General features: G+C 48.8%; 6 protein-coding genes across 6 annotated transcripts; 2 read left to right on the top strand and 4 right to left on the bottom strand.

Annotated features, from left to right (window-relative positions):
• Positions 1-3,094: 3,094 nt before the first annotated feature.
• BU25DRAFT_495992 (uncharacterized protein) lies at positions 3,095-4,222 on the top strand (the record flags this gene model as incomplete). Its single annotated transcript, XM_033711898.1, has 1 exon — positions 3,095-4,222. One exon carries the CDS (start codon positions 3,095-3,097, stop codon positions 4,220-4,222), a length of 1,128 nt encoding a protein of 375 aa, XP_033555299.1.
• A 3,167-nt stretch (positions 4,223-7,389) lies between these two features.
• Positions 7,390-8,856, bottom strand: BU25DRAFT_426742 (uncharacterized protein; the record flags this gene model as incomplete). The annotated part of the gene is made up of 1 exon (XM_033708440.1): positions 7,390-8,856. One exon carries the CDS (start codon positions 8,854-8,856, stop codon positions 7,390-7,392), a length of 1,467 nt encoding a protein of 488 aa, XP_033555298.1.
• Positions 8,857-9,832: 976 nt separating this feature from the next.
• Positions 9,833-10,512, bottom strand: BU25DRAFT_416386 (uncharacterized protein). The gene has a single exon (XM_033707774.1). It carries the CDS (start codon positions 10,339-10,341, stop codon positions 10,114-10,116), a length of 228 nt encoding a protein of 75 aa, XP_033555297.1. The 5' UTR covers positions 10,342-10,512; the 3' UTR covers positions 9,833-10,113.
• Positions 10,478-11,044, bottom strand: BU25DRAFT_253616 (uncharacterized protein). Its single transcript, XM_033701635.1, has one exon. It carries the CDS (start codon positions 10,818-10,820, stop codon positions 10,614-10,616), a length of 207 nt encoding a protein of 68 aa, XP_033555296.1. The 5' UTR covers positions 10,821-11,044; the 3' UTR covers positions 10,478-10,613.
• Positions 11,045-11,991: 947 nt separating this feature from the next.
• On the top strand, positions 11,992-12,367 carry BU25DRAFT_416385 (uncharacterized protein). Its single transcript, XM_033707773.1, has one exon. The coding sequence runs from the start codon at positions 12,028-12,030 to the stop codon at positions 12,283-12,285; it is 258 nt and encodes an 85-aa protein (XP_033555295.1). The 5' UTR covers positions 11,992-12,027; the 3' UTR covers positions 12,286-12,367.
• A 380-nt stretch (positions 12,368-12,747) lies between these two features.
• Positions 12,748-14,508, bottom strand: BU25DRAFT_484018 (uncharacterized protein; the record flags this gene model as incomplete). Its single annotated transcript, XM_033711185.1, has 2 exons — positions 12,748-13,651; positions 14,250-14,508. Coding segments are annotated over 2 exons (867 nt in total), but the record flags the coding sequence as incomplete, so codon positions are not given.
• Between the last annotated feature and the right edge of the window lie 247 nt (positions 14,509-14,755).

Raw genomic sequence — 14,755 nt, 5'->3', positions numbered from 1 at the left:
CATTTGTCAGCAACCAGAAGATTCTGTGTTGTTCCATGGGATTCCATGATGTTCCATGGGATTCCATGATGTTCCATGGGATTCCATGATGTTCCATGGGGTTCCATGAGGTTCCATGAGGAGTGACTGGGTGGATTGTTATTGGCTGCAAGCCATGTCAGGATGACATCCAACCCTGGTGGTGTTCTGTCACAGTAGTGTGGGAAATACCGTGTTTTTTGGCAATAAATTGGTATGAAAAAGATTCTCCTTGTTTCAAAGACCTTATCTCTGCAAGGGCAGCTTCCAGAGTCATTGTGGTGGTGGGTTGGTGGGGGGGTCAAAGTAAGTGTGAAAGTTGGTGGGGTGACCCATTTATTGAGCCGGCCCGTTGATTGATTAGTCAAGGTATCCTTCTGCTGTGCTGTCGGTTTTGGTACATATAGAGTAATGTACATTTACAAAAAACCTCCAATTTCATCATGCGCACTTGTAGGTGTACAAGCAGTGACATAAACGCGGATTCTATGAATCCTTAAGGCACAATTGCTAGCATCGCTATATACGGCCTATTTCGTTGCCTTAATCCATAACTCAACTACCATTGACGACACGCGAGCGTTCCCTCAAGAGCTGCTCCGAAGATATCGTGAAACTGCACGGTGTCTTGTGTAACAGCCGCGCTAAGTCACGGGGTGCGCTTGACATTCTCAAAAACGAATTATAAGCGAAAATGCGTCCTGAATTCTTGGACGCGTCTTACCCCGCCTCAACCCTCACACTTCACACCTCGCACACCGCACTCCAACTCTGTCTCAACTTTGCACGTCGCACCTCACTTCGCGCCCTGCGCTCTGAGTTCATCCTGGTTGGTCATTCGATGCTCTTTTCGGTGTGTGAGAGAGCATATACATGAGCCGTATCCTGGCCATCAACTTTCCGAACATCTTGTAGTGACATTCCCTCCTACGACGCGGCACGCATATGTTTTTCATCATGTCTTCAAACGAAAATCGATTCCTTTGCTCCGATTACAACCATCCGGATTACACATGTCTCTTTCGCAACGATACCATACAGAGGTCTCTTTAAGCATTCCCATCCAATTTCACATGCTGATCGGCTAGTCCTGGGGAACGTATCGAAGACAACGACAGCGGAGATGATAGTGAAGTCGCCGCCTAGAAGAACCGCAGTACAACGTCACTAAAACATGGAACAGATGGCGAGCGCAAAGTCAGAGGAGATTGAACATAGTTCAAAAATTGGACAGGAACAAAGTTCTTCTAGGCTGTGTTAATCCACGTCTTGCGAATTCGGGCTCTGCAAGTGCAGATTCTCCGCCTGTCTGCTGCACTCCCACTGAACGGGCGACCGCTTTGAAGTCTCTCCTGCCAGACTCTACTGAGTCTGTTAGACCTTTTCAACTCGTACGTGCTTACCAGTTAGTCAACATCTGATTTGTCTAGTAGGGATGGGCATTAACCTGGCATTTACAACGACTGGTATGCTTTTGATGCTGTGAATTGTTTTGGCGACACGTATGCTGCTCCTTGGAACGATCCATTCACTACCCACAACCGGCCCCTATGGACATGACCCATTGTCAGATAGCGTCATCGCTCAAGGATTTCAGGGACAGTTCAATTCTACTTTTCTTCCCTCTGCCTTGCCCGGCAAAGAACCAACTCATGCTGCAGTACACGATTTGAATTCTCTGCATTTCATGCCCGTAACCCCTCAGGCCAGTACTCACTCCGACCAGCTTATTTATGAGGAAGGCATGAACCAAACAACTTTGTAACTCGACGGAACCGAACCAGACGTAGGTAAAGCACACTACAACCTGAGCAAGCTCTAGCTTCTGCAAACAGAACAGAGATTGCATCTTCAGAGCCTGGTCTTGATGTTGACCTGCCAGAAGAATTCCCGCACATATCTTCGCGTATATTCAAAGTCTCCTCAACTTTCTCGGAATATACAGTCTCATAGAATCGTCTCTGAAGACTATACAGCAGCACTATATCTAGATTGATGGGTGTCTGGGCCATTTTCTGTTCACTCAGATTGAGAAGTAAGTTTAATCTTGACGTTCGTTCAGGACATGGTCATAACAGTCAACAAGGTTTCGTGAGTATGCGTGCCTTTCCCTTAGTTGCGACCAAGGCATAGCAATGCTCCGCCTGACGACCCTCATACAATGCTCTCCTTCGACGGGTTGAGACCACTTTGCCGCCTAGTGCAAGATACACCTTAAACTCGATTCTGGATTATCAGATGTGTATGCTGTCAGCGCTTAAGCTTGTGCGATGTACACGATGCGATCACAGCTGGGACGAGGCCATAGCGAGGTGAGGGTGTATCCGATGCACGTACCTTCCCGATGTTGATTCAGTCTTGGCGGTTTTTTGGACCCGAAACCATCAAGACACGATTTCAAAAACCGTCCGCGGCGCTATGAAGGGCCGGCCAATCACAACAGTTATTGCAGAGCTCTTATCTACTAGATACCTGTTAGATATTACAAACGACAAGGTCCTGACTCTTGGCAGCGGATTAGATGTTTGATTAGGAAGGTAATTTAAAAAGGTGTGTATGGTTTCTCTATCTATGATACATCCGTGCGGGGTTATGGCCTAAGACTTTCACATGATCCGACCAACTTTCCTATTTAATACCATTGAATCCCTATTGTATATCTACCTCCTTCCTGTTGGGCTAATGGGATGGTGTAGCGTAGGGGTATATGCAACCTGTTGATTTGCTTGTTAAGAACTGCTGTATCGATACTAAGTAACATCGTGGGGCGGAGGTCTTGTGAAATGCCCTTTGGGGATTGCCTTTCCGATACTGTTGGAACATGCAACAACACCTTGCGGCGGATGAGGAAGGAGACATTTGGCAGCGGCTGATGCAATTTAGGGCTCTATCTTGGACAGAGACGACCAGAGCATGATGCGAGTCACAACGCCAGAGCTGGAGTAAGTATAAATATGTACGTGTGTTCTTGTTCAGTTTCATTTCTGTCATCAGCATCGCAGACTCATCTTGCTACGATCTCGCCTTTACAATAACAACGCCCCTTCTCTTCTGTGTTGTCTTCAGAACCCTATCCATGGAGCTCACCAGGTTTCTCGCTGCCCTAGCAGTCTTCCTGCCTATCGTATACGGCGCCCCTACCACGGCCGCCAACAACCTCCACCCCGAGATCCTGGCTGCCATGAAGCGCGACTTAGGACTGGACGCTGAGCAGGCCCATGTTCGCGTCGCCCGGGAGCTCAAGGCCACCGAAGTCATCGAGCAGCTGCGCACCTCAACTGGCAACTCTTTCGGCGGCGCTTGGCTCGTCGATGGAGAGCTCAATGTCGCTGTCACTGACGAGGCTTTGACCTCCGAGGTAATCGCTGCTGGCGCCACGCCCTTAGTCGTTTCCAATAGCCTCTCCAAGCTTGAGGATGCCCAGAAGGCACTTGACGAGATGGACATTGAGCAAGCCCTTGACAAGCGCTCGAAGGAGACTGGGATCGCGGCGTACTATATCGACGTCGCCGCCAACAAGCTCGTACTGGAGGCACTTTCCGGCAGTACCTCTCAGGCTGAGGAGCTGGCCAAGCAAGTGGGCCTCGTCGAGTCCGAGTTTGAGGTCCGCACCGTTAAGGATATGCCGACCACCTTCGCCACAGTCCGCGGCGGCGACGCCTACCTCATCAACCAAAGCGCCCGATGCTCTGTAGGTTTCTCAGTCACCACTGGTTTCGTCTCTGCTGGCCACTGCGGCAGTGTCGGTGCTACTGCCACTACCACCAGCGGTGCTACTCTGGGAACCTTCTCGGGTTCAGTCTTCCCAGGAAGTGGCGACTACAGCTACATCCGCGGTAGTAGTGGAAACACCTTCTCTGGCACCATCAACAACTACAGCGGTGGTACAATTACCGTGTCGGGCAGCACCGCCGCCGCCGCCGGAGCCAGTGTCTGCCGTTCCGGCTCCACCACCGGTGTCTTTTGCGGGACCGTCCGCGCCCTGGGCGCGACCGTCACCTACTCTCAGGGACGTGTCACTGGCCTCACCCAGACCAGTGTCTGCGCCGAGCCCGGTGACTCTGGCGGTTCCTTCTACTCTGGCTCCCAGGCCCAGGGTGTCACCTCCGGAGGCTCCGGCGACTGCAGCAGTGGTGGCACAACCTACTTCCAGCCCGTCAACGAGATTTTGTCGGCCTACGGCCTCACTCTTGTCCGTGGTTAAATAACTATTTGTTACATTTGTTGGTACTGCTGTTGGAAGGGGTTTTGCGAGTAGGGTACGCGAGTTGTACATAGTCAAATTTGATTGCAGCCACCCTGTTACAGGGCCTGTTAATTAGTTTGTTCGCATCAGCACGGACCTTTCCCTCAATGCTGAACTCGTGATCAATCATCCCAACTTCAACCTCCTACTGCACAACCCCATTGAGCACATGTGATGGGCCTCAAAAAGGATTGTTTATCTTATCCCCCCTGAGCTAGATCATATTGGTGACTCAGGAGGGGTGGCTTGCTATACTCAACACATTTGTGCACAATCTTTTTCACAGCATGCCATGCCACCTTCAGGCACTGAAACAGGTGCATGGCTACCAGACAAAGTATTAGATTTCTGCAAGTAAAACTAGCTACATATTGTTATGTTTGGTCTACTATTGATGGTGCAAGAGGTGGCTAAAGTAAGGGTGTAAATGTTGATGGGGTGGCTCATGCGCATTCAGCAACCAAGTTACCTTCCTAGGATTGTAGTGAAAGCTAAGTGTGAGGTCACTGTAGACAGGGAATTGGACACAGGATGGATTGGGGCCATCTGAGGCCAAATGGGATGAGATTAGACAAGTCCTTGATGGTTCAGCCTCAAGGTTTGTGAGGAATATATACAGGTGGCCTGTGAGCCTCTGGTTCAGCTCCGGAGTCTGCGCAAGGACTGGCCAGTATATGTAAGGGGAAATACCCGTTACATATAGCTGCTGGTAATGGCTAGAAAAAAAGTTGTAAATTTTTCAACATATGCTTATAGAGCAAAGCTCTGTAAATGTAATACTGCCATCTACTAAGCTCTGCGTACTATAGGTCTTGCGTTATTGGTATTAGATGTTAAGAACCAAGTGTTTTCATATTCTAATGAAGTAAAGTTAGCTACCTAGATATGCTAACGTGAGTATACACTAAGTAGCGCAGTATAACAGGCTGCACCCCGTTAGCGCCTTGGGTATGTTACGATCCATGAACAACTCGCAAAACAACACTGAACAAACAGGACTACGCAACGAGACGAGAGCAGCCAAGGAACTGCAGTATCGATTGACCAAGCTGTGAAGCCGCGTCAGTGATACCCAGTATAATCAACACTCGCAATATCTGTTATACGAACTGAGATTGTACGAAAAGGACTGCAGTAGATACAACGTGGATCTCGTACACAAACGATCGTCACGGACCCATATACTGACCCACTTGCAGAGGACCCACGTTGACAACGATCAATAGGACACCGAGGACCGAGTATCGAGGTCACGTCGACAACGCTCGATTGGACCAAGTATCAAGTCACTGATGATACTCGATATGAGCAGTACAATCAATCCTCCTGTCAAGTATATAAGCAAGTAGACACGCTGCCCTTATGGCATCGTGTTCAACCTTGTCAATCAACTTTGTTATTGGAATCTCACCTGTTCTCGAGCCAGACAGTATACTCTGTACTACTCATTGCAACCAGTCGCCATGGTCTTTGACTAGACAACTACCCCCTGATTATCACGGCGGTTTATCACGGTCAGACCTCTGCCACTCCAAGCTCGCTCAGTGATAACCAACCCCCGACGGCTTTCTGTACCTCTGCTCATCCCCGAGAACCAATCGAATAGTGTCTACGAGCTTTGCTTAAGACACGACTTCAACAGGGTAGTGCAAGCCTTGGACTTAGTACAGCCAGGCACCACCACATGGCCAGCAGCACAAAAACACTGCCAGCTGCTAGCTGGCCAACTGTCATGTCAGCACCCATTTGTCAGCACCCATTTCTCAGCACCTGTTTGTCAGCACCCATTTGTCAGCACCCATTTGTCAGTTTGCCACCTATCCAGATATATGAACCCTCTTCTTCCCACCTCTAGATAGTTCTCACTCATGCTTGCAACTCAATCCAATACTTCAACCTTCACTGTAACAGGGGTTCTTTACTTTACCAAGGGTAGCTAGTCCAGGGTTCGGTAAGCCGTAGGGTATGTTGGGTTGTAGGAAGATATTGCAAAGTTGAGTGGGTCGTAGACAAGAACTTCGTTGGTATTGATGTGAGTGCACAAGAGCAGTACTGTCAGAAGATTGTATTCTTGACTACGGAGATGCTAACCATGCCACACAGGGTGTATATATATTGAGCAATTCTGGAGGGTTAGTGGGTTAGTGGGTTAGTGGGTTAGTGGGTTAGTGGGTTAGTGGCCATGGTGGCCCGCTAACCCGCTAATCCTTAGCCATGTGACCAGGCCGCGTCACACCCAAGCCCAAGCCGTAACCCTTACTGTGTCATGCTTCCGCATCCCCTGTATTACATGGAATACCGTGTCCATCTCGACAGGTTCTGATGCCTTGTCCTCGTAGTGTTATTCGTAACATTCACTCCTCAACTTACTCCTTGATCCCTTGTGGTATTCCTACGCTTGATCCCTTCTTTATCATTTCTCCCTTCTACCACTTGTGGTATTCCCACACTTGGTCTCTTTCACACCCCTATCTCCAACAAGCCTGAACCTTCCTTCCACTAATCCATTCATCTCAGAGAGCAGTTGGTATCCCCAGCTGGCCCCCTCTCACACCAACCTCATCAAATTCATCTGATCTTATCTGGCATCTACCATCAGGGTCAGCCCTTTACAACGCAGCACACCAAGTGGTGCACTCTCACAAACTGTTACAATCAAGGAGCAACTCGCACAACAACACTGAACAAACAGCACTACGCAACGATACGAGAGGAGCCGAGGAACTGTAGTATTGATCAACCCAAGCATGCCATCAACGCAATGAGCTGGGCAATCACACCCTACCTTATCTTCAAAGCAAAGAACCATCTATACTGTGAGCGACGGTATGATATAGTCGTGTTTGGTAATAGTCGTGTAATAGTTGCGATGTCATGAGGGCGCGCCACTTAGTGTAAACTCACGTTAGTTGCATTTGGGCTGAGCCAGGATATGAAAATTAACATAGAATATATAATCTCTTCTTATCTCTAACCTCTTGAAATATCAGCTTTCGAACGTGCAACTGTCTTTCCGGTGTGATGAATATGTCACGGTTGAGGTGTCTACTTGCATTCGGCCGCATAGGCGCTTCTACAATAGTCTCGACACTGTGCTCTACCTGAGATCATTCTGCCATCAGCACTTAGCTTGACTTCAGCCATCTTCTCTTCTCCGCCTCGAGATCGATCTGACCATCGCTATTGTAGTGCATGGGGCTGATCGTATCCACTACTTTCTGCACATCCGGATGCAATGGTTTGATCCGCAGATGACCATATTCGTGCAAAAAATTGCTCAGTGTGCCATAAAGACCATTACCGACCCTGTTGTACTTCTCATCGTCGACCAATCCTCGGAGCGGGTGGTCGTCATGCCCCGCTTCTACCCTAAACTGACTCCATTGACTTTGCCAGAACATCCTCCACCGATTGCCGAATCCTGGGTGTACTGAATTTGCAGCCGGCAGATGCTCGAGTAGCCAGCGGCAGGCTACAAGAGCTTCAACACTGGGGCCCTCCTGCCTCAGACCATCTAAGTGACTCGACTCGGTGCGGTCTTTATCGATCTGTTCTGGAAACGTTGCAATGTGCCGTCTACATCTTGCCTCGCTCTCTTCAATCCTGCTGTGAAGGCATTCAAACTCTTTTCCCCATGCTCGGTTTTGTCTCTGGAGTTCAGTCGAGAGCTTTGAATTACATTGCTGTGAATGGCTTGATGTCGTTTGACCCAATCGTAGATCATTGCATTGCAGCTGTAGGTCTCTAACCTGCTGTCTCGTCTCTTCCATCAGCTGGAGGTTGATCGAACCCTCTGATGCTACTCGTTCAGAGATTTCCTTTACGTGTCTTGCCGTGTCACGGGCTAAAATAGCAGTCTCTTCAAGCTGAGCGGTAGTTCGCAACCATTCTCGTTGTAACATGACTGAAGTCAGATTGTTCTGAAGTTCTTTGAGACTCTGCTCGGGATCTTCCGGGGACGCATAAAGCCCAACCAAATCGCAAAAGGTCTGGATTCTGGCGCAAAATCTCTTCCAGGCCAGGCATTGCTTGATATTCTCATAGCTGCTTCGGTAAAAAGTTGCACCGTACTTATATGGAATGCGTGTTAAACGATATACTTCAATCTCAGTCAGTTCGGATATGTATTGTCGGGTTTCGCAGGAGGGAATATGTTGTACGTCAAAATCGCTTTGGTATGTTTTGCTTCCCTCGAAGAAGCGCATCCGATATGTGTAGCGAAGAAGTGTGAAAAACCACGCCCGGGTCAATCTTACTAGCTTTGCGATCGTTTGCCTTGGTTCGTCCCAGAATTCAGTTGCGATCTGCTGCAAATAGGTTAAACTGACATCTTCCGTTTGCGTGGGCGCAGGACTCAAGATCTCACGGGCCCAAATGTGTTTTTCTATAATCGTCTGCAGCAGGTATTTTTTTGGAAGTCGTGCAGCCATGTATGGCATTATGTGCCCAACGAGGGTCTCTCGGTCATGAGGCGCGATATACCAGAAGTCCAGAGATCTATATGGTTTATCTGGAATGACCTTTGAAGAAGTACGAGGTGGAGGGTTGGTTTTCTTGGCTAAGCTAAAGCATGGATCTGGGAATAGACGCATCTTCGACAATCGGTGCTATGATAAGCTTGTTCTTGCTGGGTGCTGTCGATACAACGGGATATTTGGCGTTCAAAATGTCCTGGCTGGTGGAAGGGGTGTAGTGGGCCTTTGAGAAAACATCGGTTAAATAGGATATCCAGCAGAGCATTTAGTCTTACGTTATGTTGTGGACTCGAATGCTAAGCACGTGTCCAATTTCGCCTGCGTCGCCAAGCTAATTCACTACCCGCTGAGCCGCTGCAGTAGATGGATTTCGTCGAGAGTTTTGCGCACGGCATATATCTACGAGGAAAAGAGCACCGATGTTGCAGTAGTTGCAATAAAGAAGGTGTAACCGCGCAGGGCAATCGGTCAGGGGGAAAACGCGCGAAGCAGTAGAATCAGTATATATGTTGTGTCTTTCTAGTTCAGTGTTCTGTCTCTCTCACCGGGCCATCAGGGTCTGCTTTTATGACGTATCTGGCGTCCAGACAGAGGTGGAAAGGGCTTGTTGGAAAGGGCAAGAGCACTGCGCCAACACACGTGGCACACATGACCTCTATACTCCATAAGCCGTCACAACCGAGGTCTTCAGCAGCTGCTCGACTTGTTCCAACATGGCTTGGGAAGCAGAGAGGGCTTGCACGTCGTGTTCATCAGTGCATGTCTATGTGAATTAGTGTGCATTAGACTCATCAATTTCGTAGATGTATCTTCTGATTGGTGTCCTTCGCACGACCGCCTTACCGCAGGATCGACAATCGCAAAGTTCGCGACCTTCGGTGCTAAGATGCACGCTGCAGGGCTACGCGCCAATCGTATGATGCCACATACGTTCGTTGATGCATCCATTTCAACCCATGAAACGCCCATGTGATACTGATTCTAGTATGCAAGCCACCCAAAGGGGTGAATATCGCAGCAGAGACTGCGAATTGATAAGATGAGCCGTTTTTTTTTGGAATTTCGAACCGATTTCCTTCCAGCAATAGCGTATCAGTAATGTCAAGGTATCTTTCTCCTTAATGCAATGTCAACTACAGTTATACCTTCCTGTGAGAGATCAGCCTCGTCTGTTGGTGCCTTAATTCCCTGTCTCACACTCGCAAGGCCCCACTAATATCACTTCTTACCCGGAGCTTGCCGTATTTGTTGGACGTACTGAGCCCACCCAGGGACGAATAAGGCCACTGTCAGATCGCTTCTGATCTTCACAGGCTATGCCTCCACAGTTGTTATGCGATGTATCCCTGTTGAGTCAGAACCATGCGGTGGCTGTCATTTTACGATTCTGTTACCTTCAAGTGCAACGCTCACTATATGAGGGTAGGCTCTCATGTCCTTCCTTAATACTTGGCGCTGAGTTGTGAGCTCCTTGTGATGGATTCGGCTTCCCTCAAACTCGCCAGCAATCTTTGTAATATCCTCTTCAGCCATCAAGACTACATTCAGAGGCCGTAGAACTTCATGAAGCTTGGTCATCATACCAGTTTCCACAACCTCCATTGGAGCAACATCGGCGAGTCGTTCAGAAGCGAGCTGTGCGGTTTCTTGTCAGAGATCGTACCCTGCTGCACAGTATGTGAATGGGTTTAACCTTGTAGTACACCTTCATACAATCAAAAGCTTTAGAATGTCTTCTGCATTTTGCTCAACGATGCTCGTCCAAGGTTGCAGATCTGCGATGATCATCTAATTGCAAGTGCCGGATAGTTCACGACCGCGGGTCCGACGAATCAGATGATCGATATGATACATGTATTAACACCTACTAACTATCATAATTTCCGCATCGGTTGTCTCCTCTGAGAGTCGATGATTTTGTATTTGTGACCTCCTTTCGCCATGTTGTTCGGCGAATGATTCGTTGAGGTTCTGTATGACAGCGCGGAGACGCTTTTGGTATCCGACCTCCGATTTGGCGTCTCCAAAAAGGGATCATTATACGATCCATCGACTGCGGCTTTGGTGATGAACTGGCACATCTCGCTCAGCTGAAGCAGGTATAGTCACTGCTCTTCTAGAGTGGCTCGAGGCTCGCCTCATTTCTGCAACCGGCTTCTGCAGCTATCTAGTTTTGTTGCAGTAAATGCAATAAGTGAAGGTGTAACCGCGCAGAGCAGTAAGTCAGGGGTAACCGCGCGAAGCAGTAAAATCAGTATATTCTGTTGTGTTGTTGTTCAGTGTTCTGTCTCCCTCACTCGACCCCCAGCGGGGTCTGTTTACATGACGTATCTGTCGTTCAGACAGAAAGTGCTATTGGAACAGGCAAGAGCACTGCACCAGCACACGTGGCAGACATGACCGCTTTACTCCATAAACCGTCACAAGTTTGCACCTGATCTCTTCCATCAGGCTGGATAATGCAGCTGCGATTTGTGCTAGGAGTAGAACACTGAGTCGTTCTCTTCACTTCTAGGCGTCAAGGGTTGCTCTAGGAAGGGTATTTCTGGAGGTTTGAATTGGAGGAATGTACTGTGTTGATTGAAAGATGCAGAGGACCTCTAAGATAGCTATATAAGCGAGCAATAGACGAGCGTCTAACCACAGTGAGCATAGAACAGTGAGTTGATGCTATTGGCCTGACTTTTAGAGGATCGAAACCGTTACAGTATCCCATATACTATTAGAGAAGAATTCTTGTTCCTTAGCATCGCGCATACTCAGAGACCCTTTTCTGTAACGGCCTACAACCTTGGCCGGAGCCACTCTAGTACAAGCTGGGATAGCTCATATACGGCTATCTATATACGACGGGACTAAAGTAATAAAGGACCCGTTCGTGCTGAATTGTGTAGACAGGGTGACCGCAAAGGTAGCAAAACCTGGTGAACATCTTCGTATAAGACAGATCATAGCGGAACCACCTACACGGTGTGGCGTCTCACATGGTTACTGGTTCCTTGGAGTTGATCTTTCGTTATCATCAAATCGATACTGATGCAGATACACCAACAATCAAACGCCCGCGTACTTTCAAAGCTGACATATAGTCATCCAGTGCATCCAAACTCCCAGCATCACACCTTCTGTTTCGCTTACACGTCAGGCCTCTGCCTCCTCCAAATCCACCAACAGCCGAATCGTGCCTAACACTCTCTTCAACAAATCAGCATCCCACTCCAGGCAATATCTGCCAATGAACATCACCATCACCTTTTCGCGTCCACCGCAAAACATCTACCCTCCAAAATGCTTCTCCGAACTCAACTTCTGCTCTGCTTCCGACCACTGTCAAGTCAGGCTGGGAACAGCCGGCGATGCATTCATACATGCAGTTTTCGAGTGAAAGAGTTTCAGCGATATTATGACTCAAATTTGGGTGTAGGTTGTCATTGGACGCGTTTATGCGCGACTAGGTGGCAAGGCAATGATCACACGGGCGGCGCGCGGTCACGCGGGCAATCTTCATTGCACATTAGGTCTGCAGCGTGTGCATTGATTGGGTAGACCGTATTCGGTGGAACTGGTGAACTCTTTCAGTGAAAGGTGGTGAAAGAAAAGATGTGGTAATATGCGCTGATCGGGTTGACATCGGTTGCTGCCTTAAGTGGCGCGATCGTGTTTTGCGGCACCTGAGGCTGAGGCCTACATATGACCGGCTTCATTGAACATCCTGCTTTGTGACCGCTTTTGATTGGTCCCAAGCTTGGGGGCAGGGTTGGTTGTTTCTTTGGTTGGTTGGTTGATCCAATTGTGATTGAGAGCAGGGGTTGAGCAACGACAGGCGATGGGCTAAATCCAGCGAAGCGAGAATGTGGCAAGGACGGACTTCAGCGGAGCGTTTCGAGATCCAATGAAGCATGCGCCACAGCCCGAGCAGTTTTGGCATAGCGCATGTTCATATCTTAGGCCGCTTAGCGTATAGAACCCCACTATGTTAATTTAAGCGCTTTGGATCCTCTCGCCGCAGTTCAAGAACCTGCTTGTCTTTGCGGACAGCCTCAGTGTGCATGCCAACCTAGACTGCATGACCGAGATTCCAAGGAGATCTACTGTGGTAGCAGGCATAAGTTTTGTCGGTGGAGAAGGTTGACAGGGGTGCCTGGCCGTACTGGTATTTGTTGGGTGTATTTTTTCTCAGCTTTGTCATCCGCTACATACAGATCTCAGTACTTTGTGTGACCTCCACAAGCATCAATTACTGCCTGACAGCGATCCTTCATCGTTGCCACCACATTTGCAAGGTCATCAGGGGTAATTGTTTCCTAGGCTTCTTGTACAATACCCCTGAGTTGATCGTAGGTACGCTGCCTTCCCCCAGGCAGGTCAGGATAGTGTATCTCTATATAGTGTTTCAGCCGGTTCCAAATGAGCTCAATTGGATTGAGATCAGGTGAAAATGGAGGCCAATAGATGGGCACAATGTCCCTCTCTTGGAGCTCGTTAAGGGTACATCCTGCTCTGTGGCCTGGGGCTGAATCCTGCATAAACTGAAGGTCTGGGAAAAGGCGTAGCCACCCATGGATAAGTGGTACAATCCTTTCAAAGTACCTCTCTTTGTTGATACTCTTCCACTCCTTCTCCCAGAAGAGTGAAGGGCCTTTTGTTGCACCAGAAAAGCAAGCCCAGAACATCCAGCCACGCTTCTTTGGTACCTTATCTATCACACAGGTAGGATCAAAATCCTCTCCTGTCTTCCTTGTCACCCATCTCCTCCGGTGTCTCCCCCCAGTCACCCAGGTCTCGTCACTCCACAAGATCCTCCACCATTGCCAAGGCTCCCAGTTAACATGCTGCTCAGCCCACTCAAGGCAGAGGTCCTTCACATCTTGGGTGAGCGGAGGCTTTGCTAGGGCAACTCGGCGTGCGTACCCTCTTCTTTGTAAGGCAGGGCGTATCACATGCTCAGTGACACCCCAGGCATCAAAAGGACCGTTGGCTAGCTGTCAATAGCTCATTTGACGTGTGCGTCTGTTACGATCAGTGGTACACTAGGTAGCACTGGCAAGGATCGCTCTCACACTAACGTAGGCAACAACAGAGCAGCGGCAAGTCTTGGTTAAGCTGAGACGCAAACAAGGCCAGCTGTCAGACTGCATATATGCTCTCACTGATCTCACGATCCGACGTACAGCAACAGAGCATGGAGAGCACTCTGCATGAACGCTCCCACTGCTCTCACTGTGCTGTCAGATCACACAGAGCAGACAGATCACCACGTAGACACGTTTAGTATATAGTATGTAGGAACACAACCCTTATGGTTCATGTTCAACCTCGTCAATCAACTTTGTTATTGGAATCTCACCTGCACTCGAGCCAGATAGTCTACTCTGTACTACTCATTGCACCCTAAGCCGTCGTTAGGTGTTTCACCCAGGCGACTTACCACTACTGTTCCAGAATCAGAGCTCATCTTCGAGAACCAATCAAATAGTACTTACGAGCTCTGCTTAAAGTACGACTTCAACAGCGTCGTGATGATCGGATGTATGCCTCAAGCTCATCTACTTGGGCATCAGTGAGGGTATGTGGGTAACCGCTGCGTCGTCTAGGAGTTACCTGATCACTAGCAATTGCATAGCGAACTTGTCTCTCAGTGATCTTGAGAAAGGTCGGCAATATACTTCTGGGTATGGCCAGCAAGGCGTAGAGTCTGTACCTGGAGGCGTTGATTGCGTGATAGGTGACGACTATTGACCCTATGCTGTGGCGTTGACGGCGGTGTTGATAGAGGTTGAGTAGACATTGTGATGATGACACGTAGATGCAGCTGAAGACAGGTCAGCATTGTATTATATACAATATTAGGGGGGATTTGGTGTAATTCTGCCAGTAGGGCCATTCCGTGTCATCTGATCGGCACCCCTGTTGTGCCTGCCCCACCGACAAAACTTATGCCTGCTACCACAGTATGTTGTATGATAAGCCGTGTTCATCTCCTGAGGGTAAGACTCCACCCTGGACTAGCGTTACC

Source organism: Macroventuria anomochaeta, assembly GCF_010093625.1.
Source record: "Macroventuria anomochaeta strain CBS 525.71 unplaced genomic scaffold BU25scaffold_64, whole genome shotgun sequence".
Taxonomy (NCBI): domain Eukaryota; kingdom Fungi; phylum Ascomycota; class Dothideomycetes; order Pleosporales; family Didymellaceae; genus Macroventuria; species Macroventuria anomochaeta.
This window is presented reverse-complemented; position numbering and strand designations above follow the sequence as displayed.